At 44.1% G+C, this 23052-nt stretch overlaps 1 protein-coding gene across 2 annotated transcripts in view; it reads right to left on the bottom strand.

Annotated features, from left to right (window-relative positions):
• LOC142569018 (uncharacterized) overlaps positions 1-16178 on the bottom strand; it is a 104227-nt gene extending 88049 nt beyond the window's left edge. Inside the window, exons 1-2 of one of the 2 annotated variants that reach the window (XM_075678542.1) lie at positions 15934-16178; positions 2006-2093 (exon numbers count right to left, since the gene is read on the bottom strand). In XM_075678542.1, coding sequence (XP_075534657.1) covers positions 2006-2063 — 58 coding nt within the window. In that variant the 5' untranslated portion in view covers positions 2064-2093; positions 15934-16178. The remainder of the gene's footprint in view (positions 1-2005; positions 2094-15933) is intronic. The other variant, XM_075678543.1, reaches the window with a different exon arrangement.
• Positions 16179-23052: the final 6874 nt, after the last annotated feature.

Here is a 23052-nt window from a genome sequence, read left to right as displayed (position 1 = left end):
AAGCAGCGCTGCTAAATATTTACCACTTCACATGGCCTACGAATATACACAACCAAGCGAATCTACAAACAATAATTATCAAAGAATGCGGGTTGCTTTAACGCCTGCGCGAAACGCTAAGTAATAGTTTTTACACTGAAATCCCGCTAACGGGAAAACTCAATGTGCAAGAAGCAGCTACGGCTCCTTTTTTAAGTTGCACTACATGAGTCATAAGCAACGCTTACAAATATGCACAATTTACCAACGGGACATAATAGATAGTTCGACGGCTGCAGATTCTTCCATGTAGCTAACGACAGAACTGTGGTACACTGTTTATGCCCGGTTAAAATGCCCAGATATTGAAGGCAAGCGTTGAGGCACTATGGAGGGCAGCGTCGTGAATCTCAGGAATCATAGAATTAAATATAATGTCCCGGCACACCCCGCTTATTGACGTAGCATATCTAGTAATTTCACAAAGTGATTTATTATTTTCTGATGCCATTTTATGTGTGACTGGCTAACTGAATTAGGCGGCCTACAGAAGTAAGATAACAGCTTGTATTTGTTTCGGCAATGCGAAGCGGTGTTAGTGCCCCAGTTATGTGTTCATTAATAAAAACATACCCAATGTGAACGTTTAACTGCGCTAACCAGTCTTGAGAGAGGAATGCCAATATCAACGCATTACCACGTTCAAAAGCTCCAAAGTGCAAAGAAAAAATTCACGTGATTTGGCGAGACAAAACTGACTGCTCCAATCTGCCTTCGTATAGGTATTATACCAATTTCCCTCTACGGCATGGGCACAGGATTCCATGGCGATTTCTCCACGTGCATTAGCCGTTCCGCGTTTCAATCAATATTCACCAGGACTCATCTCACAATGAATCTCCATGGTAATCCGTTTAGCATTGAATCAACATAGCGACACATTCAATTTCCATCGTCGAACCGTGTTATGCAACAGGCGCGTACTGCAACGGAAGTAGCACTGCCGCCACGATGCCTGCGCGCGGCCTCGTACATTCATGGCGCGCCGGTGCGTCCGAACACTGAGAAACACCTTATGCGGCAAACGGGCTCCCCTCTCGTGCATTCTTCTGTGACATCGCGTGGTGCTGCTGAAAAGCCCACGCTTGGCCTTCGAGATTAGACAAGTGCCGGATCGGTGCCAAATAAGCGTGCCTTCCCGCGGACAGTGCACTGTATGTTGCCAATGATATTGTGATGGGGTCGCGAAGTAAATTATTTTAATGTTCCCAAATCGATTTGTGTAGGTGAGTACGTAGTGGCATAAACCTACTGAAAACGCTGCATTGCCATGAAAACACGAAAATACGGCACTTTTACATATTTGGTACAAATGGAACTTGATTTTGTGCGTTCAGAAGCAGGGAGGTCGAATAGCCGCAATGTGGCGTAGTTGGACCACCACTGCCTTCCTTGTCAGCTGTGATCGAGATTTGCAGATGTAATAATATCAACGACTCCAGCAGCACTATTATGTCAGCTTCTCTTGCATAGAGCTTTGGCACGCACACAATTGTAGAACTACAACTTTTCATTCTATCGATAATTAAAATTAAATTGAGTGTCTCCTCTTACCTTCTAAATCGACAAATCATTGGGAATGGTCCCAGTACCCGCAATACTAAAAACAATCAGCGACATTCTACTTTGTGAAGCAATGGCTCGGAATTCGTCCATCCTAATATATGGTTCTGTAGTTTTGTACAATTTATTAGCATACTACGTTTTGTTGAAGAATATGTTAACATTTATGTGTGCAGAATTAAAACAATTGTATCGAGAGACGTTCTTGCCGATGCATTACAAGGTGTGCATTGAATGGACATATTTTTTCCACAGATAAATAGCTTCTTTTAGCCGGTAAATCCTTATAATATTAGTTGGTCCATCCTTCCTATATATGAGCATAAGTACAACAGTTTGGTTGAAGAAAAAAAGAACTTAAGGACACCTCCATAAGAATTCAGTCAAAAAACATTTCACTTACATGCCGTGATCTGTGAAACTTCCGATGTTAATAGCACAATCGTCAGCAGCAGTACCATGTCAGTTCTCCTTTGTTTGACCAAAATTTTCTGAGGAGAAACAATAAGGAAGGCGTTCAGTGTATGCCTCTGTTGGGTGTTTGAAAAATAATGCAATTTTTTTGTTTTGGTAGTATAACATTGGAGCGACAATATTAACATTGACTACTCCATGGCAACATTGAAAGATTCGTATGGAAGAAAATGCGATGACTCGGAAATTGCCTAGAACGCAGCTGAAGCTTTTTGTTGCTGAAACAGAAAAAATATACTACGTATTTGTCAATTAAAAGCGAGAACACAGTGCTAATTATTATTTATCCAAATACCCCTGGTTATTGACTTTTCTTCATGTAGGTGTGCAGCTACCATTAAATGCATCATTGCGCTTTTTATATTGTGAGTTGGTAATTGGACGCAGAGCCAAATGCATTCTTTGATTCATATGGTTCTTTCTGTTAACAGATACTATAACCCAAGCTTGCACTGCATTGCTTCTTGAAGGACATTTTAGTTAAAACTTAGTGCACTGCCAATTTAGGGAAGTAATATCAACCCACAATGCTTTTATTTGTACGGTGAAGCATGCTTAGATAGTTGTCCACAAGCAAGTAAAAAAAAATTTTATATTTTTGCGCGCAATTTACTCGAACAGTCGGAGTCTTTACCATCAACCTGGTTTCACATCTATTGCAGAACAAAGACATCTGCATGTGGCCTTATATTGCTCCGGTCTTGGCTAGCTGATTTCGAATTGTGGTGGGAAATTTCCTAATTTCATCACCCCACTTTACTTTATACTATCACCGACTGGATTTCCCTTACTTTGGCACCCCAGCTATAACTCGAATGGCACACCGGTTACCTGCCTTAAAAATTACATGGCCTGCTCATCTCCATTCTTCTCGCCTAATTTCGAATGGAATATTGGCTATTCCCGTTTGCTGATCCACGCCAGCCTACTCTTGTTGCATAACATTCTGCCTAAAACTTTCCGTTCCATCGTTGTATGCGCGGTCCTTAACTTGTAACGGTACGATGCGATGATTGTATTTTTATTTTTAACCACAGCAGTAAGCTCTCAGTCAGGATTTTTGTATGCCTACCCCAGGGAGTCAAGTCTAAATTTATTATTCTGTCAATTTCGTTCTCATGATAAGGATCCGCTGGAGGTAACTGACAATTGACCGAGGTACGCGAACTCCAGCAGAGACACTAGAGGCTCATTAGCATGCATGAATTAATGTTTTTTTAACTACGCTATCGAACACAGCGTTTATTTTCTGGATAGTAATCTTTACCTCCACTATTCGTCCTGGCTAACATCCTCAATTGTTTGTTGCAATTCATCTCCAGTTGCACTGAACATAACAATGTCATTTGCAAAACGATGTTTATATTCGCCCTTGTACCTACTGCAAAGCCTACCCAGTAAAATAGCTGGAATATATTTTTCTAAGCATGCTGTCAATACCTTTGGAAAGATTGTGTCTTCTTGGCTGACCTTTTTCTTGATAGCTAATTTTCTACTTTTCTTACGCAGAATCAAGGTAGCTGAGGGGTCTTCGTTGATATTTCCCAAGGTATTCAACTATGCATCAAGTACTCCTTGATTAGGCAATGGCTCAATGACTGCCGGTGTTTATACTGAATGAAAGGCATTTTCATATTTTGATATAGCCATATAGAGAGGTTCAGTACACTCTGCCGATTTCTAAGTTACCCGATTGATAACATGGACGCCATCCATTTCAAGATATCCCTTCCTGCATGCAGCCTGTTCGCTCGGTTGAATGAAGTTCAGCGTTGCCCTGATTATATTAGAAATTGGTGAATATTTTATAAGTTATTGAATGCTAGCTAATGTGCGTATATTTTCTTCGATCGTTAACGTCTCCTTTCTTATAGATTAGCTTGCTGTATTGTTCCAGCTCTCTGGTCATCACTTCTTCCTGTGAAGTTCAGATGACTGCTCCAGTACCTTTAGGGGTCATTATAGAATTCTTCAGCTGATTTTATTATTCCATCAAAATTGCTGACGAAATTACCGTGGTCACGTGTCATGTAAAACATCTTGCCATGTACTAGGTCAACAATTATGCTTCCTGATTTCATACTGGGGCCATTTTTCTTGCTTCTTCAATATTTTCTATGTTACAGTAATGATTATCGTTTTTTTGTTTATCAGCTTTGACAGTTTAGTGGATTATAGCTCACCCATTGAGTTAGACACTTTCATCACTTGTCGTTTTTTATGAGGTCATTTCTGACTTGACAGAAGATACTCAAGTCCGAAATGACCACACTAGATACCCAGTCGTTGCCCTTGTTCCTTACCTCCTAGTTCTATTTTTGCTTCTGCAATCAGCCTAACTATGGTTCATTCATTATCTATATGTTATCGTTATCTTAGTGTTTTAAATCTGGGTATTTGTGAGCACAAGCCTCAATTTCATTTCCCCTCCTAATACGTCAAGGTTGGCCTGTATCTTCGTTAAATTTGTTTTAACGGCGGACACTGTTATGGGCTCATTCCAATAACCGTTTCTGTTGGCGACGTTGTCCGTAGCCATTGTCAGGCGAAGCTATCGCCAGGAATGAGGGAAAAAATGCCGAGTTCCTGCCGGTGTCGAACCGGGGTCCCTGTGCGGTATTCAACTATTTTGCTACTGAGCCACCTCGCGCTTTCCAGGCGCTGCGAACATATGCCCTATACACACGTCATAGCGTGCCAGGATTCAGGTGATGTCAGATGCGCACCCTGTAGTGTCGATTTGTGCACATTTTGCATTGCAGTTGGATGTTATTTTACGAGGTGGCGGGCCATGCAGCAGTTGCAGTCGCTATAACGTTAAGGTATTCCAATTTTTTTCTATTGCATTTCTGCAATCACCTTCCGCGATTGGTCAAAAACTGTTAGGGCTACTCCACCTTCACTTGTCAGTGACGCGAAGACACGCAAAGCACGATAGCTCGCCATCTGATATGACGTGTACATACTTAATATGCATGATTCGATTGAACGAAAAAAAAAGTTATTTCTGATTCGACGCCTTTTTGCCATTATCCCTCGGCTATTGGTCAAAAGGTTCTGAGCTGCACCCACTTCACCTCCCTGTCACGCAATGTCACGAACCGCGAAAACTCACCGCGTCCAAGTGACCTGTATGCGTTGAAGATGCATTAATATGCCGAGAAAAATTGAATTTCTCTCTGAATAGCCGGAGGCTGCCCGCCGATCGCTCAGGCACTGGCTACTCGTACCTGCTGGAGAGGATGGTTTATTTGCGTCTAATTAAACTTTGTGTGCGTCTGCATGATGTTTTGGAGCACTTTCGGCACATTTACGACCTTGTTCAGCCAACTTTCGTTTGCTGAGGATCTTTTTCAGCGGCATTGTGAACGCGTTGTCATGCCGCCGCGATTATGTTCCATACCAATCGCAAACGCTGGCTCCACCCTCTTGGTTCAGTTATCGATTTCAGTGCACTGACTTCACTCGATTTAATCCCTCTCCACTTGAGCGCGCTGCTCGCTTCTTACCACACAATTAGTTAAAACAAGCCGCTTAGTGTAGGCAATGTTATTTGTTTTTAGAACAAACAAAAGTGACCACCTATTTACGAGGAGAGCATTTGATTGGTCTCTTTAGAAAACCCCACCGGTCAGCACCCAATGATTGCGTCGACAGCTACGCGAATTTGACGCGAGGAGATTCGAATAAAACGATATTGTAATAGTTTTACATTATAGGGCCCTACCAATGAAGGTGATACCAATGAATCATCATCATCGTGTTCATCATCAGCAGCAGGAGCAACTGCATCGTACGGTCCCATTAGTAAACCAGTTGAGATGTGCGCAGTAGCATCGATACGTGCAAACATTGCATTGAGTTAACATTGTAATTCAACATGTGTCATGACATATAGCACTTATGTTGTGTCGAACCGTGTGTGAAGGGATGTGAAATGTGCACCGAGTAGCCTCTACCGCTATGTTTACTTTGCTGTACACGTTTCTGTACCTGCTCGTAAAGTCCTAAGCACTGCTGAAGTGCCGGGTTGCACAGCTACGCTCGCGGCTGCAACAAGACTACGTCGGTCTTGGCAGACCGCTGTGCAGAGCGAAGCACAAGCCGCAGCTCGCCACCGACTGTGGCTGGGGAGTTCAGTTCTTTCGCGTGAAAATGATGCAAAGGGGCTTCGCCGCAAAGATGCTCTACTATGTGCAGCCGAAAACGGAGCTCCTATGAAGCCGTTCCTCCAGCTCACGCTGTGACTGTGCTGTGGGAGCCACCCAGGCCCCTGACTTCTCTATACTTTCAAATTGAGAGTAATTATTGACCTCAATATCCTACCATCACTTCCATTCACCCTAACACTTCTGCATCCTTTAGTATACCGTGAAAGGCAGAGAGTGTGAAATCTATTCCATTTTTTATTTCTCAATTAGGACTTTTTCGGATCCACTTCCTGTTACTGGGCTTTCTGAAATTGATTATTTGTAGCCTACGCCTTTCCTCGAATTTTACAAAGATCTCTTCTTGCAACACGTAGAATCAATGCTGTAGTTCTCAGTTAATTCTTCTCCAGCATCTCTTTTCACCACTTTTTTATCTAACTCGCCAATGAAGATAATATATTTAGTTTCCACCTTTCTCAGTGCTAATTCGACATCTTAAAAAACAGCTTTATTTATTAATAATCACTTGAGGCTGGTGCTTAGGCTTGGTCTATGTTTAATTTATCTCTTCTGATTAGCACTGCCAGTACTCACGTACGGGACAGAAACCTGGTGGCTTATGAAAAGGGTTCTACTCAAATTGAGGACCACGCAACGAGCTATGGAAAGAATAATGATGCGTGTAATGTTAAGGAATAAGAAAAGAGCAGATTGGGTGAGGGAACGAACGCGAGTCAATGATATCTTAGTTGAAATCAAGAGAAAGAAATGGGGGCATGGGCAGGACATGTAAAGAGAAAGGAAGATAGTCGATGGTCTTTAAGGGCTACGGACTGGATTGCAAGAGAAGGCAAGCGTAGCAGGGGGCGGCAGAAAGTTAGGTGGGTGGATGAGATTAAGGAGTTTGCTCGGACGACATGGCCACAATTAGTACATGACCGGGGTAGTTGGAGAAGTATGGGAGAGGCCTCTGGCCGGCAGTGGGCGTAACCAGGCTGATGATGATGATGATGATGATGATGATGATGATGATGATGATGATGATGAATTAGCATTATCACAAGTGCTGCCTTATCATTCTTACTCTAGAGTTCATCAAGGTCCGGATGAAATATAAATCTTTCCCGAAGTTAATTTTATAACGAGGACGTCTACACTGGTGGAGGTGGCCATTCGTCAGGACTGCCTAAGCCTCACCAGTTCTGATATCACTTAAGCCCAAAATATTTGAGGCAATGCCTGATTATTCCAGAATGAAGCATACCAAGCTAGCGTTATACGAGAAGGCTTTTGCGTTAAAACTTGCCACGTTTCCTTTGCAGTGACGGCCTGTCCAGATGTAAAGATCCTTAGCACCCTCTACCGCGTTTCAGGTCAAACACCGGCTTGGCCAGATGCACCGTTTGGGATGGAGACCCAGTGCCAAGGGTTAAGTGCAGTAGTCGGGAGGGAAGCCGTGAGCGAGTACTCCACCAGGGAGGTAAAGTCCCGTTAATGTGAGGCAGTGCCATTGTTGAAACTTACAGGCCCACCCTTATTTGGTTACACTTGAACTAGTCTAGTGCTACTGGCGTTTACCAGGTTTTTTACGGTGTCAGACGCCACTTCAAGCCTGAAGAGTGTAGTGTACCAATTGAAGATTCCAACTTACGATCTTGAAATTAGAAGCGCAGTGTTCCACCGGTGCTCCATTCTATCATTTTGTTATATAAGTAAGTCGCCCTATATATATAAGTCGCCCTCCTGCCCATCACTTCCGTGATGGGCAGGAGGGCGAGTAAGTGTCGTGCTCACCATCAGAATTCACACAGTGTGGCGCAGTCTCACTAGATTCGGCCGCATGTTCACGGGCGCATTTGCTACAGGTTAGCCAGTCTAGGCAGTTCAGAGCACTGTGGCCAAACCTCAGGCATTTGAAACAGTGGAGGGGATTCGGGATATGAGGCCTGACTGGCACATTTACATAGCTTGTCACGATAACTTCGGGAAGCACACTTAGGCCGAATGCTATAATTATATGTTTAGTTTTGATATCTTTTACATCACGCCTCGTCTTAATTCGCTTCCCGTTTAACGCATTCTGGTCACTCCGTCCCTCCAAAAGTTCATTCTTGGAGAGCTCCATCACATCATCGTGGTAATGGACGCTAAGAATGGTATTCGTAGTACGGTGAGTGGTAACACGCACTGGAATGTCCTCGAAAGACAAAAATAGGCAGCTTTTCACGGTACTGCTTATCGCGGACTTACAGGACGACATCACCATTCGCCAACTTGGAGGCATTAGAACGGGGACCAAAAATTCCCTCTGTCGTTTCGCAACCTGAGATGAGATCATTTTCGCTCCATTTTGTATTGTCTCAGAAAAAAGTGCATAAATTTGTGGGAAGTTGTCAATATTTTGGCCAAAAATGCTGGAAAACTGCGGTGTACCCTCATTTATGAGGGTGATTAGACAGTGCGAGAAGCGAGCATGACATAGGTATAAAATAAGTTTTCGGCAGCAGCGCCAGCCACTCAACGTGGAGTCCAACCAATGGACACTACGAAACCTGGAGAAGACAGGTCCCACATGCACTATATGTACGCCAGTGCTCTAACCAAATTTTCATAACCAAGGGTGGCTATGTCAAACACGGTTAACCTTTGCTGCCCAGAAAATCGGAAGTACAAGGAAATAGGGAGAGAACAGGAAAGATTGAAAGTGAGAGGGAAAGAACAACATTACAGAAAAGGACAGGAAAAGGCAACTACCGATTGCCTTAGGGTGGGTAACTCCGGGTGTGCCGTCTACGTGAAGCAGAGGCCAGAGGGCTGTGTTGCCTCGGCCGAGGGGCCTTAAAGGTCCAAACACTCAGCATCAGCTCGGCCTCCAGGATGCCCTTTTCCAAGGACACGTCTACGTCACGCACGGTTAAACGCGGGAGGGTGCAAGCCTCGTGTGCTCGGGTACGTAGCATCTCAACACACATAATGCCTGCTTCCGAGACGCCCCTGCGGAGAAGATTGCACAGTTGGCAATAATAGGGTCATTCCATGGGTCATTGACGGTATGGGTGGAGTAAGCGTTGAGAGCATCAGGTCGTCTTAATTTTTCGTCGTTTGCGATCTTTCTGTACTCCTCAGATGTAGAACATCATTGTTCTGATTAGGTTTTTGTACCGCTGCTTACTTTGTGCCTAAATAGTGCTACAATGACTTGCTGCGGCTCCTATGGCTTCTTAACACAACTTACTCTATAATTTTATTGTGTCATACACTTACACCATATAAAGACAGTATAAGAATATCACTGTCCAGTAATAACTGAATTTGACATATAGTCCACATTTTGAGCAAATTGGATTATTACATTGTGATGCCGCTCAAACTTTAAAACATCGTTCTCAACACACGATTTGACAATAAATATGAATGTTCGATTGAACAATTTCATATGTTGCGCATGCGTAAAAGCACTAGCTGAAACCAATACAGTGAATTGCTCTGGATCTATGATTTGAAGCTGAAACTGCGTTGTGCAACACATTCAGTCTACAAAAGTTAAGATGAAGTTGCACTGGCGACCTGATTGCATGTGATATATCTACAGATGTAAAAAGTTTCGGTCATTTCAGGCAAATTCAATCTCTTCAGAAACTTGGACGGTGTCAGGCATGAAAACAATGCTCATACTTAATGTTGATACCCCACTGTCCCTTGTGGATAAGTTCGTGTTAGCGATATTACGAATTATGTGAACGTTGGCGGCTCAACGCACCTAGTATTGATTCCTGTCAGGTCACCACTACGCATACGGTGGTACATAGGTTGGCAAATTATTCGCCACTGCCAGGCGCTACTCTGTGAGGATTGTGAGCTGTTTGGAAATCCTGCAGCAAAATATGTAGTGACGTATGCCAGTATACTGCGTCATCGCGCAACATCACGTCATGATGTTTCACAAGACTACGTCATGGACTTTGCAGAAGTTCTCTATGCAACAGGTGGCCTTCCACGTGCTTTTGTGTACGAAGAGAAGGCTGCTAATCAGGCATAAGACAGTGAATTTGTCATCGTGGAAAGGTATCTGGATAGCAAAACAAAACAGGGACAGACGAAGAAACAAAGACGGAGACAAGCGCTTGTGTCCGTCTTTGTTTCTTCTTGTATCCTTGTTTTGTGCGCTATCCAGACAACTTTCCATGATGACCGACCAACAACCCCATATCGCCACCTTTGTAAATGCGCCACCACGCTGACTTCGGACGGCACGGCAGGAAGCGCGCATTTCAGGTGGCTTTGCGAGAAGCTAATCTCCACTTCACCAGAGCCAACGGCGAGCAGGTAAGAGAGCCTCATCTGGGCTGCTCTGCAGAAACGCGGTGGCTCAGCAGCTATGGTGTTCAGCTACTAGGTCGTGGGATCAGTTTGTTTTACGATATAGTGTGCACATGTTGTATGCGAACGTAATTCGCTGAGGGAGTATTCTTATACTACAAAATGCGAAATCGAAATACCATGGTTGGAAGAAATGCAAAATGCAGTCAAAGAAACATTGATATGCACAAAATTAACTGCTCCCTGGCTTAATTCCCTTGCCTACATTGGTGCCTAAATAATTGTTTGGAATGTTGATGATAGCGTAAACGTATATTTCCATGCGATAGATTCATTTATCGCTCGCATGGGTAGACCATTAACACAGAACATTTACAGCAAACTACACCTTTAAATGAACCGCGGCAATGCACCACAGCGCTTACAATGCATTTTATGGCGTAGAGTAATGTGTTTTTGGCTTTTGGAGTACGCTCATGAGCCATGTTTTACCTATTATCAAGGAAATGCAAGCAAGGAAATAATTTTTAATGGTGCTGTTCGTAAAATAAAGCGTGTGCTGCTCATGACCGACCAGTCATGAAGGCTTCAGCTATAGAAAGAAAGAAAAATCTGGCAACGCAGTGCGTTTTCTAGTGAACTTAGGTCACTGCTACAACAGTTCTCAACACGAAGTACTTCCAGATCAGCACTGATGCTAAATTTGGTACTGACATCATCACCCAACTTTGTGATTATTGCGTAGCTAACCATGAACACATTCATGATGGTGATGTGTGGCGTTTTAGGTGCAAGGACCAGGTATGGCTAGGGAGCGCAATCACGAATGGTAATGATTTTCTCATGGCATAGGTGACATGGGTGCACAGTTTCGTGATAGCTGTCACTGTAAATGGCGTAAAGCTATTGGTAATAAAATAATGGCACTGCATAATTATTAATTTGGGATATGGATGTTTGGTTTTTTTAAAAACATATGACGCAACAGAATAATAGTGTTACACTTGAGCTTGAAGAGCGCCCTTCAGTTCAAGGGCTGTTAACATGCTAAACTTCATGTGGCGAAATAACTTTCTTGATGACTGCCTCACCTAAGAACTCTATAACTTTTTTCAGAATAAAAGGCGGTGCATTGCAAAGTAAGAATTCCCTGTGGAATGGTATATTTTCATGCTATGTAGAAGGGAAAAACTTTTTTCTTTCTGCTTATACTGCAGGACATTGAATAAGAACATTGAGAACTGTGAGATTACTTCCTCACCACATGTCGGAGGATCACTTCCAGTCTAGAGGTAAGCGTAAATATCTTAAGTGTGTCATATTCTTAATCAACACGCAAGTACTTTCTTGTATTATACTGTTTTATCAGTTATCCTATTTTCTAGTTTTTGTTTTATCATGTGTAGCTTATTGAATACTTCTGCATTCCACTATCCTTGGCAAGACCTCTTCATCTTACAGCGCAGAAAATATTAGGTTGCGGAATAGATGGATGTATTTCCATCTCTGTCAGTAAATGTTACTGAAGTAGCGTGTGCATCAGCTGCTGCATTTCGTTCTACATTTGGGGCCAGGTACCCAGCATAGTACCACCACTTGGTTTAATATGCGTGAGGTGCACATTGAGCTGTACAATTCATTAAAAACGGAGTTCTTGTGTGTTCTTGAACAACTCAGGGCTCACCTAATGAAACTGTGGAGCAATAGCCGTGGCGAGATTTGTGAGCCTTATATCTTGGATAGCTGAAAGTATAGCGTATGTTTTCACTGCTTGAATACTTGTGTTTGGGTTTAGTGACCCAGATGTTGATATTGAGGAAGCAACAGGAGGAGACTTCGAGGCATCTGTGTAAAAGTGACCACAGGAATACTTCTCCAGAAGTACAAGGAAATATGAGCATATTACTATCTCAAATGTTCCTTACGATACTTATACGAAGGAGCAGTCGCACTGGATAGTCAGCCACTCCCAAGGCGGTGGAAGCAGAGTAGGAGCCAAAATGGCATGCACCCGAAGTAGGACACCCGTTCCTACTGAGAGTTCTTTCAACTGGAGAGACAGACGAGGCCTAACGGCTTCGCGGTTACGGAAAAGTCTGACACTGGATGTGTCGCGAATAGTGGAATGACGAATGCTCCCTATCTGATTTAGCACTTTGGGATTAGGAGAAAATGAAATGCGTCCTTTGCAGATGATTTAGTTCGGGTGGATTCAGCGTGCACGCATTCTGCTGGACTACTCCTGAAAACACCTGTGGCAAACGGACTCCCAAGGGATGAACGGAATCTAGTGGTTCCAAAGCACTCGGTGTATCAGAGTTATAGACGAAGGCTTCATACTCAAGGCCTGATCGTATATTATTGAACAAGCTCATGAGGTACCTCCTGTCACATCCCCAATATGTGCGGGGCTAAATCTTCAACGGATTCATAGTCTTGAAGAACTCCACATTAAGATACTTCATTTTGAGGATAAAGGTTAGTTCATAGTGAAGGATGATACCTAAAAATTAACGTTCAGAGCTTACAGATAGTCGTTCTCCATTTAGTAGAAAATCTGGGTTTGCTAGTGTACCTCTCTTATTACAGAAAAGAACAAACATTCTTTTCCGTGGATCTGGCTTGAATCTATGTCTGCCTATTTTGACAATTTATCCAGGCCACGCTGTACTTCGAGTTCGCAGCTAGCGAGAATGTAATATCTGTAAACAATTTTCACATCATTCACATAATTACAACAAAACACTGTACGCACTATGACAGTATGCCGAGAGTTCGTCTTGACAATAACTAAACTAGAGCTCAGCACACCACTTTGTGGTAAAGCCAGCCTGCTTAAATTCTTAAAACGGAGCGTCACAAACGCTAACACGGAACGTATGGTTACGCAAGTAACTTTTGATGATAATTATGAAATTGCCTCATATTTCCATTGCTTCCACATCAAGGAGGATTCCGAAATGCTACGTTTTGTCGTGTGCCTTCTCCGTATCAATTAGTACTGACACAAAAGAACTGGTTGGGCACAAAGGCATCACGAATATTCGACTCAATGCAGAAAAAGCGATCAGTTGTCGATATATCTTCCGTGAAACTACACTGTATGTGGTCTAAAATTTCGTTACATTCAAGAAAAATGAAGGAGGTGCCGGTTAACCATTTCCTCTATGAGTTGGTGCAGGCAGCATGCAAGGGCTATAGGTCTACAACTGCTGGCCGAATTCGGGTCCTTGTCGTGTTTTAGTATTGCAATGATCATAGCTTCTTTCCATGTGGACCATGTGTGGCCAGCAGATAACATGTTGATAAAGAGAGCCTGTAGTGTTTTGTGCATTTCAGAGTGAAAGGGTTTCATCATCTCATGCAGCAATTTCTTACTTGCTGACTTGTTACAACAATTCAGTGAAGCGTGAAACACCACCATGCTAGGTGGAAGATTTATTGCTTCACTGACTGTTATTTTGCGACGCAGAGACTGTCGCTCTTCTTGGCGCTGCTACCCTAGAAATGTATTTGTGTAATGAAATCTCTGGAAATGAGCTTCAAATGGGCTCCGAGACAATAAGGCTGGTACCCAAGCGTGTATCCTTGTGTATTTACTAATGGTGGAGGATAAGCTTAATTACATTTTAGTTTGTTTACCTTGCTCCCAGCTTATCATTCGCCTTCATAAGAATTTGTTGTAGTGATGTATTTTTGCCAGGTTATCGTTTTGGCATGACGAGGCGTTCTTCTACCCTCCTACTTTACCTTTCTAAAGTCGACCAAGCTCTTGGTAGTTGAAGAGTCAAGAAGGCTGTTGCAAGCCTTAATTTCATTTTTGCGACTTTCCTTAAACTCGTTATTCCAGCAGATCACATATCCGTTGTTTCGAGGGCGATCCATTCGTTTCGCGTATACATATCGATGTAGTAACAACTACGAACGCCATCAAATATGCCTATCCAACTTGGATAGACAGTGTATAAATTTCATCATAGAACAAGTGTGTGAGCTCCCTGTATCGTTTCCACTCGGGATAGTCGACTTTCCAAAGAGGCGATTGGGGACAGCCCTCATCCCCTCTTGTTAATTTTATCGCAATGGGAAAATGGCAATTCATGTACAGATTGCGGATCCCCTTCCGCTTCAGGTACGGCGCACGAGTTTATTAGACGCAATAGCTAGATCTTCTACTAGAAGAAATTCTTTTATAAGCACTTGTATTAAGGGCGTTCGTTGGTATGTCAAGACTTGGAAGAGCTCCGTCTTATTGTTGCTCACAAGTTTGCGCTTTGAGCCTTTAAAAGTGCCATTACATCTTATTAAATTACAATGTGAAGGATTTTCTTACTATTTTGCACGTTTTCAACGTTTCTGGACGCAATAGAACTCTGCAAGAAAGTTGTTCATTAGCCTGCTGTCGCCCTCTCGTGCGCTCCTTTCTCTTTCCTTCTTCGTTGAGACGGAATTGGCAATCATTTTTGGCAGATTTTTTCTTCTGTGGAATCGTTACAGTACTCTTTTGCAAAGTGGTTGGGTTGGTGGAAAATACCGTTTTAAAGCGCAGTTCTTAAGCGCCCGTGTCTGCGTTTCGGGTCGGCGTCATCTCCCGGCGTAATCAAAAGAACAAGCAGAGCGCAGGATGAAACATTGAACAGGGACCGTCGTGGGGACATAAAAACGGCGGTAGTGAAGTAACAGAGGGGAAGATACGTGTGTGGCAGCTGCAGTGCAGCCATGAACCGGATAGCGGAAGAGGTGAGTATGGCGAAAGCATGGGTAGTGCGCGTAGTGCTACGCAAGACGGGCGTAGTACTACGAAAGCGTAGTGCTACGCAAGACGGGCTCTGCGGTGGCGGCAGCTACGAGCAGATGGCGCCTCAGTAGCTACGAGATGGCGCCTCAGTAGCTAGCCGTCGTCTGTTCTCGGATGTCATGCGCTGAGGCCGTTCACCAATAACATATATGGAAATAAAGCACTTTATGAGCTGATGTCTCTCTGCGGCGGCTGCTGTAAATCAGAGCAGGGCATCACCCACGCGCTGTCTCTCCCGATATCCCGACTAGCAGGGTAGTCGCGCCAAGCTTCGCTCTATTTGCCATGTGTGACATGAAGTAGACTGCCCGAGTATTCCAATCTATTACGAAATACAAACAAGCGTAGAGCTGCGCTCAAATTTCGCATTTTGGAGTATCGTAATCGTCGGTTATTTTTTCACTGGGTAGCAGCACAGATTTCATCAATAAATATTTTTTTGATGTGCAGTTATTGGCCTTTGCAAATAATTGGGCTTCAAGCTTAGACAAATTCCAATAGTTGCTAGCATCTCCTGTGATTTCGCTAAGGCATTTCACATCGTGTCCAGCTCTCATAAGTATTAAAGTAAAGCTAAAAACCACTTACCTAAGACTACTGATTCTCCTTTTGTACTGAAAAGTAAGCGGAACAGATTCGAATCCTCTGGTGCAACGACTGGCGTCCGTCAGTGGCTCTGTTTCTTCACAAAGGCAATTCCGGGGCCAGTCGCGTATTTATGATCACGGCGTTAGCGCGAGACAATAGAGAAAAGCAGCCGTACAGATCAAGCTTACGTTTTCTGCCGAGGGCCTCTGCTTCCTGCTTTAATGCCTACTTCCGCAACTGTAATTGCTAAAATTTAAGGTCGTCTTCAAGCAGCTGCGCTCCGCTTTGGAAATTTGATCGCATCTGACATTTGCATCGTACATTGTTAAATGTAAAAACATATTTTGCTTCATTTAAATAGTGGCCTTGTAATAACGGCTGAAAAAATTGACGCAGGTAACAGATTTAGGATACCTGGAGTAATATTTTCTGAGGCAATGTCTTGGGTCCGCCGCTTTAGTCATATTCCAGAAAAAGTTATCCAGTATCCTAGAATAACTAACCTTAGCAAAAGAATCTCCCAAAAAAGTTAAACTCCTTATTTATAACTTTTCGTTATTCCCTTATGGCGGAAACAAGATCATCAATTTCTTCTACGAGCGAATTGTGCAAATCATGTCTGACTCATCGCAGACGACATTGCTGTAGCTTAAGTGAGACACAGCCTCCCTGACTTCATAGCGCACAGGTCTGAAGCGCTCGCAGTAAGCTAAGAGGCCCATTCGATGTTAGGACCACTGAGAATGGACACTATATTGAGCAACGTTGTTGATGGCGGATAAATCAAGGAGTCTCTTAGGCATGTAAGGCCCTTTGCGCAAGATTTTTCTGCGATAAGGTAGCCTCGCCGCCCAAGAGATTAGCTCACTGGGATATGTTGGACGCTTGGTTGCCATAGTCGGAAGTTGAAATCCTTGTATGAATCCTTTTTCAGGATGGCGAGCTTGACTTTCACTTCTTTCATTGCGCTACACCTCTGGGCTTGAAGTGGCGCCTGACACCGTAAATATGCCGAGAGTGAGTGGGGCTATACTAATCCAGGTACTACCGAATTACGAAGGCCCACTTACCTTCAACAAAGACACTCCCTCATTAGAAGAGGAATTGGCCTCCCTGGTGCTGTATTCGGCCACTACCTCCCTCATGATTTCTGCAAAGTAACTCATGACCATCAGTCCCCAGAAGCTGCGCAGCATCTGACCAAGGTGGCGTTCTGATCAATAACGCAGCACAGAGTGCTATGAAAATCTGAGTCCTGATATCCCGAATGGAAACCGATCCTGTCCACTTTAAACGCTCGAACTCTGTCGAAATAGGATAGCTTAGCAGGATTTTCAAGGAACAATCAGACATAATTTAGGATACCGTCGGCCTTAGTGAGATTAAAAGAACTTGAGAGGCTTTTAAGTGTTGACTAGTGGCCGCGTCCTCTGCGATAGAGGCTCGCAGATATGAAAAAATACGAGGTAGGCTTCTTAATCCATAAGGACATTGCGAGTAACATTGCCGAATTCTACAAAGTAAGTGAGAGGATATTAGTAGTCGCAATCAAGCTTAATAATGGGTATGAATTAAAGGTAGTACTAGCCTACGCTCCACAATCAACTGACGACGATCATGAAGTATAACAATTTTATGAAGGTGTGGAATTAGTGATGAGCAAAGTGCAAGTTCAATATCCATTAGTATTAAGCGACTTAAATGCATAAGTGGGGAAAAGCAGGCTGGTGAAAAAAAGAAATTGGCAACCACAGCATCAATTCTAAGAACGGTAGAGGAGACTTGCAAGTAGAATTCGCAGAAAGAAATAAGCTGCTCTTAATGAACACCTTCTGAATGAATCGTAGCAACAGAAAGTGGACCAGGAAAAGCCCTAACGGTGAAACGAAAAAAAAGAAAATTAAATCATACTTTCTGTTGATGCCAGCATAGTAGAGGATTTAGAAGTGTTAGGTAGGGTGAAGCGCAGTGATCATAGGTTAGTAAGTGCGAGGATTCACCTCATCTCAATTCATCTCACCTCAAAGAGTAAAATTGGTCAAGAAAAAACAGGGCAATTTAGGTGCAATAAGGATAAAAGCAGACAAATTAAGCGAGGTAGTTTCAAACAAATTTGCAGCTTTAGAACAGAGAGATGATGATGGCATAGTTGTAATGTATAAAACGCTAACAAGGGTAGCTTCAGGGACACCAACTGAAGTGGGAGGCAAGGCACCAAGGCAATCTCTAGGCAAGCTCTCCCAAGTAACAAAGTACCTAATAAAAAAGCGACAAAGAATGAAAGTGTCCAACGCAAGAGATAAGCTAGAAGTCGTGGAACTGTCAAAACGGATGCACAAGGCGAAAATAAATTATATTCGAAATTATAAGGTGACAAATACTGACGACTCCCTAAAAAATGGACGCAGCCTGAAATCACTGAGAAGAACACTTGGCATAGGAGAAACCAAATGTATGCATTGAAAGTTACGCAGGATACTATCGACACTTTCGAAGGTATAGTAAAAGCATAAGAATTATTCTATATTTGCATGTACATTACCTAGAGGAGTCATGGTACTTCCATTCCAAGCAGTAAAGAACATGTTGCAGAGACTCCTCCTATAGCTAGCGATGATTTCGTAAGGGCCTTGCAAGACATGAAACGGAGAAAAGTTCTAGGAGAAGATAGAATAACAGTCCATTCATTAAAAATGAAGGATCTATAATTATTGAAATACAGGCGGCTTTCTCTACGAAGTGTCCGTCAAACTTCAAGGGTTCCAGAAAACTTGAAAAACACAAACTTTATACTAATCCAACAAAAAGGACACGTTAAAGAAATGAAAACTCAATGCCCGTTAGCCCACTTCCAGTAATATATAAAATATTCACCCAGATAATCTTCAATACAATAAGGGCAACACTGGAGTTAACCAAGGGAAGACACAGATTTCAGGAAGGGATACTCTACAATGGATCACATCCTGGTCATAAATGAGGAAACAGAGAAATTCTTAGAGTGCACTCAGCGTCTCTATATTGCTTTCCTAAATTATGAAAATGCATTTGGTTCAGTAGAGATACCAGCAGTCACACAGGCATAACGTAATCAAGGGTACAGGCCGCTTAGATAAATACCTTGGAAAATATCTACATAGATTCCACAGCTACCCTAATTCTACACAACAAAACTAGGAATATACTTTTAAAGTAATGGGTCAGGCCAAGAGACATAATTTCTCCAATGTTATTCATGGCGTGCTTGGAAGAATAATTCAAGCTAGTCAAGTGCGAAGGCCTAGGAGGAAGAATCGACGGTGAGTATCTCAACAATCTTCGCTTTGCAAATGACTTTGTTCTGTTCAGCAACACTGGAGACCAGATACAACAAATGATTGAGGACCGTAAGAGAGAGTGTAAAAGTGGGATTGAAGCTTAATGTGCAGAAGACAAACAAACATGAATATGCGGGCAAGGGAACAAGAATTCAGGATCGCCAGGCGGCCTTTAAAGTCTGTGAAGGATTACGTTTACCTAGGTCAATTAAACGTAGGAAACCTTGACAATGAGAAGGAAATTCACAGAAGAATAGAAATAGGTTGTAGCGCATACAGTGACATTTTCAACTCCGGACTGGAAGTTTACCATTACCATTTAAAAGGAAAGTGTACAAACAGTGCATTTTATTAAATTATTAAATCCTGCAATATTGTAATAAATTACAGTCAGAATACATATGGTTACGGAAGTATGAAAGAAGAGAGAGAGAGGAAGGATAAGATTGCGGGACGCTGACTGCTGCGTGTCGTTACTAGTTAGCCATTTTAAACCCTGCTTGTATATACATTGTAAATACAGTCTTATACTCCTAACATCCCCGAAACATATTGGTGGGAGGTGCGGGGTACCACGGCTGGAAACGGAGCTCCACAGTGCACGTTGCCTCACCATCCTCACCATGAATGACGGTGAGCACTCGGAATCAATGCGGTTGCCGTCTCCAACGTCACCATCGTCCGCTACGTCACTGTCCCTCTTCGGTTCTGGTTGTGCAACCCAATGATCCCGGAGCTTTCTGTGGGACTGATGACGCCAACGTTGAAGAGTGGGTGGCTATGTACGACCGCGTGAGTGCAATGAGAAGATGGGTCCCTACGCTTATGCTAGCCAACCTGTTGTTCTACCTAAAAGGCACGGCAAAAGTGCGGTTCGAAAACTATGAAGAGGAGCTGAACAGGAGGGACCAATGCAAAGAGAAGTCAACAGAGTCGTTTGGCAAACCAGCTGGCCGTAAAATTGCCGCAACGCAGGAACTGGCCTCTCGTGCCCAATCCCCCACAGAGTCCTATGTCGTAAAGCCGATCACGACATGACAGAAGCTGAGAACGAAGGGCATGTGCTTAAGGGAATTGTTGACGATGCCTTTAATCTGCTCATGTGCAAAAGCCGCTCTACAGTTGATGCTATCATCAAAGAGTGCCGACAATTCAAGCAGACGAAAAGACGACGCGTCATGTACCCATTCACCAGACGTTCCAATACTGCCGCAACATCGACGTGTGCAGATCAGCCAGCACAACGTCATGCGTCGCCATCAGAGGACCTGGTGCGTATCGTTCGACGTGAACTGGACACGATGGCGCCCGCAGCTTTCTGTTCGCGTAGCCCTGATGCTACCCATTTTTAAATTCCCCTCGTGCAAGCCATCGTTCGAAAGAAACTTGAAAACTTTGGCCTACATTCTGTCTGTGCTGTCGCCAACCCCAGAGCCAACGAATGCCATTCTATTTTCGCTACACCCCGACGCTTCTTTCCGCGTTATCGCAACCTAACTGAGTGGACAACCGCGGACGACCAGCCTATACGTTTCCTCTGTCGGCGCATTGGTAATGTTGCCAGATACTGTCGCACCTCTTGGCCTTCAACGCCTCGGACGCCCACCAACCTGAGCCGTTTTAATGGAAATGCCCGCAATGTTTCGCCCACCATCGACAACCATGCCGGCAGCGTCCACAACTCTGCTAGGAACCCGTGGTACAGTCGCCCGCCATCGCCGCGCGTACAACAGTCTCGTTCACCGCAAACCAGTCGTCCATCTTCGCGTTCGCCGCAGCCACGCCGCCTTTCGTCCCCTGTGGCTTTTGGCTGCACCCTTTCCAAAAAGTAAGAAATGCAGCCCTCGGAGGTGGTGCTGCATTGCCCACTACTGCGGATAGTGCTGTCTGTGTCCACCAACAGAAATGTAACTGACGTTAATATAGATGGCTTACATTTCCAAGCATTCGTCAACACTGTAGCCCACGTATCAGTGATGAGTGCTAACCTACGTAGACGTTTAAAGAAGTTCCTCGCCCCAGCAGCTGCCCGAGTGCTTCGTGTGGCCGATGGCGGCGTGCTGGTTGTACTTGGAATGTATACAGTGCGTATAAGTATAGCCGGCCGCCCTTTTTTTGTTCCCTTTGCTGTGATCGATAACTGCGCTCACGACATTATCCTTGGATTTGACTTTTTATCCCATCATTCCGCTCTCATTGTTTGCGCAACCGGCGTTCTTTAGTTGGAACTGTCTCAAGTCGCCGATGCTCCGATCACTGCTCAACCGCACTTTTGTTTGCTTCAAGATGTGCGTCTGTTACCTCAGGCAGTCACCTACGTCACTGTAACCGCACAGCCACAGATTCCCGACAGCGAATATGTCCTTAACCCCATCATCGGCCTGCTTTTGTACCAAAACTTTGCTGTTCCGCATACGCTGGTGACGACTACTAATACCAACGTCGTTCTTCCGCTTCTGAAATTCAGCCTGTGCCCTAAACTGCTTCTAGCCGGCATATACATGGCCACCGTTCCTGATACTTCCGAATTTGACGTCTGAATTCCGAGAGCGGTTTCTTAGCACCAATTACAGCTCACAGCTCTGGTTCCCAAACGTATGACTTGGCGGAGATGATTGCACCTGACCTCACCTCTGCACAGGCCATGGACATACGTCTCCTCCTTGAATCGTACCATGACATCTTTGATTTCGGCGACAAGCCTTTAGCACAAACATCTGTTCTTCCCCACCGTATCAACACTGGAGACATGAATCCTATTCGTCGGCGTCGCTATGACGTATATCATGCTGAACGTCGAGACATTCAATCAGAAGTGGCCGAAAATCTCCGCAGAGGGGTCATCGAACCATCAGCCATCCTTTGGGCTTCGCCTGTCATGTTTGTGAAAATAAAGGCGGTATCTGGCGTTTTTGCGTCGATTATCGCCATTTAAAAAGATCACCCAAAAAGACTTCTACCCACTACCCCGCATCGATGACGCCTTGGACTGCTCGCGCGCAGCTAAATATTTCTCGTCCCATCGATCTTCGATCCAGGTACTGGAAGGTTTCGGTTGATAAAGTGGGCCGCGAGAAGGCGGCCTTCATCATGTCGGATGGCTTATATCAGATCAAACTTGGCATTTGGCCTATGCAATGCTCCTGCGACATTTGAACGTACGATGGACTCTCTTCTGCGAGGCTACAAATGGACCACCTGTATCTGTTACTTTGACAGCGTTATTGTTTGTTTCTCCCATGTTCGGCAGCCACCTTACCCGGCTCACTGCGATTCTTGCGGTCTGCCGAAAAACAGGTCTCCAACTGAACTCCACGATGTGTCAATTAGGGTGCCATCAGACGACCGTGTTGGGACACCTCGTTGACGCATCCGGTGTCAAAACGGATCAGGAAAAAGTTCGCTCCGTACGGATTTTCCCAATGCCACATTCTGCTTCTGACGTGTGCTCCTTCTTCTGCCTTTGTTCTTATTGTCGCGGCTTCTTCCAAAACTTCGCATCCTTACAGTCCATCATCGCCGGAGTGCAATCTGGCAGCGCCGACGGTGCATGCCGCATGTTTGTGCTGCATGACGGCATCCTCTATCGCCACGATATCAACCCTGACGGCCCTGAGTTGCTCCTTGTCCTTCTTCGTCATCTGCGATCCGTCGGTCTCGCACAAATTCAGGATGCACCGACGGTGGAACACCTTGGAGTTTTGCCTACATATGACCGCGTACGACGTCGGTTCTTCGTGCCGGGTCTCTAGCGCTCTGTGCGTCGTTGTGTCGCAACTTGCGAATTGTGTCAGCACCGGAA

The sequence above is a fragment of the Dermacentor variabilis genome, unplaced genomic scaffold (assembly GCF_050947875.1).
Source record: "Dermacentor variabilis isolate Ectoservices unplaced genomic scaffold, ASM5094787v1 scaffold_33, whole genome shotgun sequence".
In the NCBI taxonomy this organism is placed as follows: Eukaryota; Metazoa; Arthropoda; class Arachnida; order Ixodida; family Ixodidae; genus Dermacentor; species Dermacentor variabilis.
The sequence above is the reverse complement of the archived record's forward strand: the minus strand, read 5'-3'. Positions and strand labels throughout refer to the sequence as shown.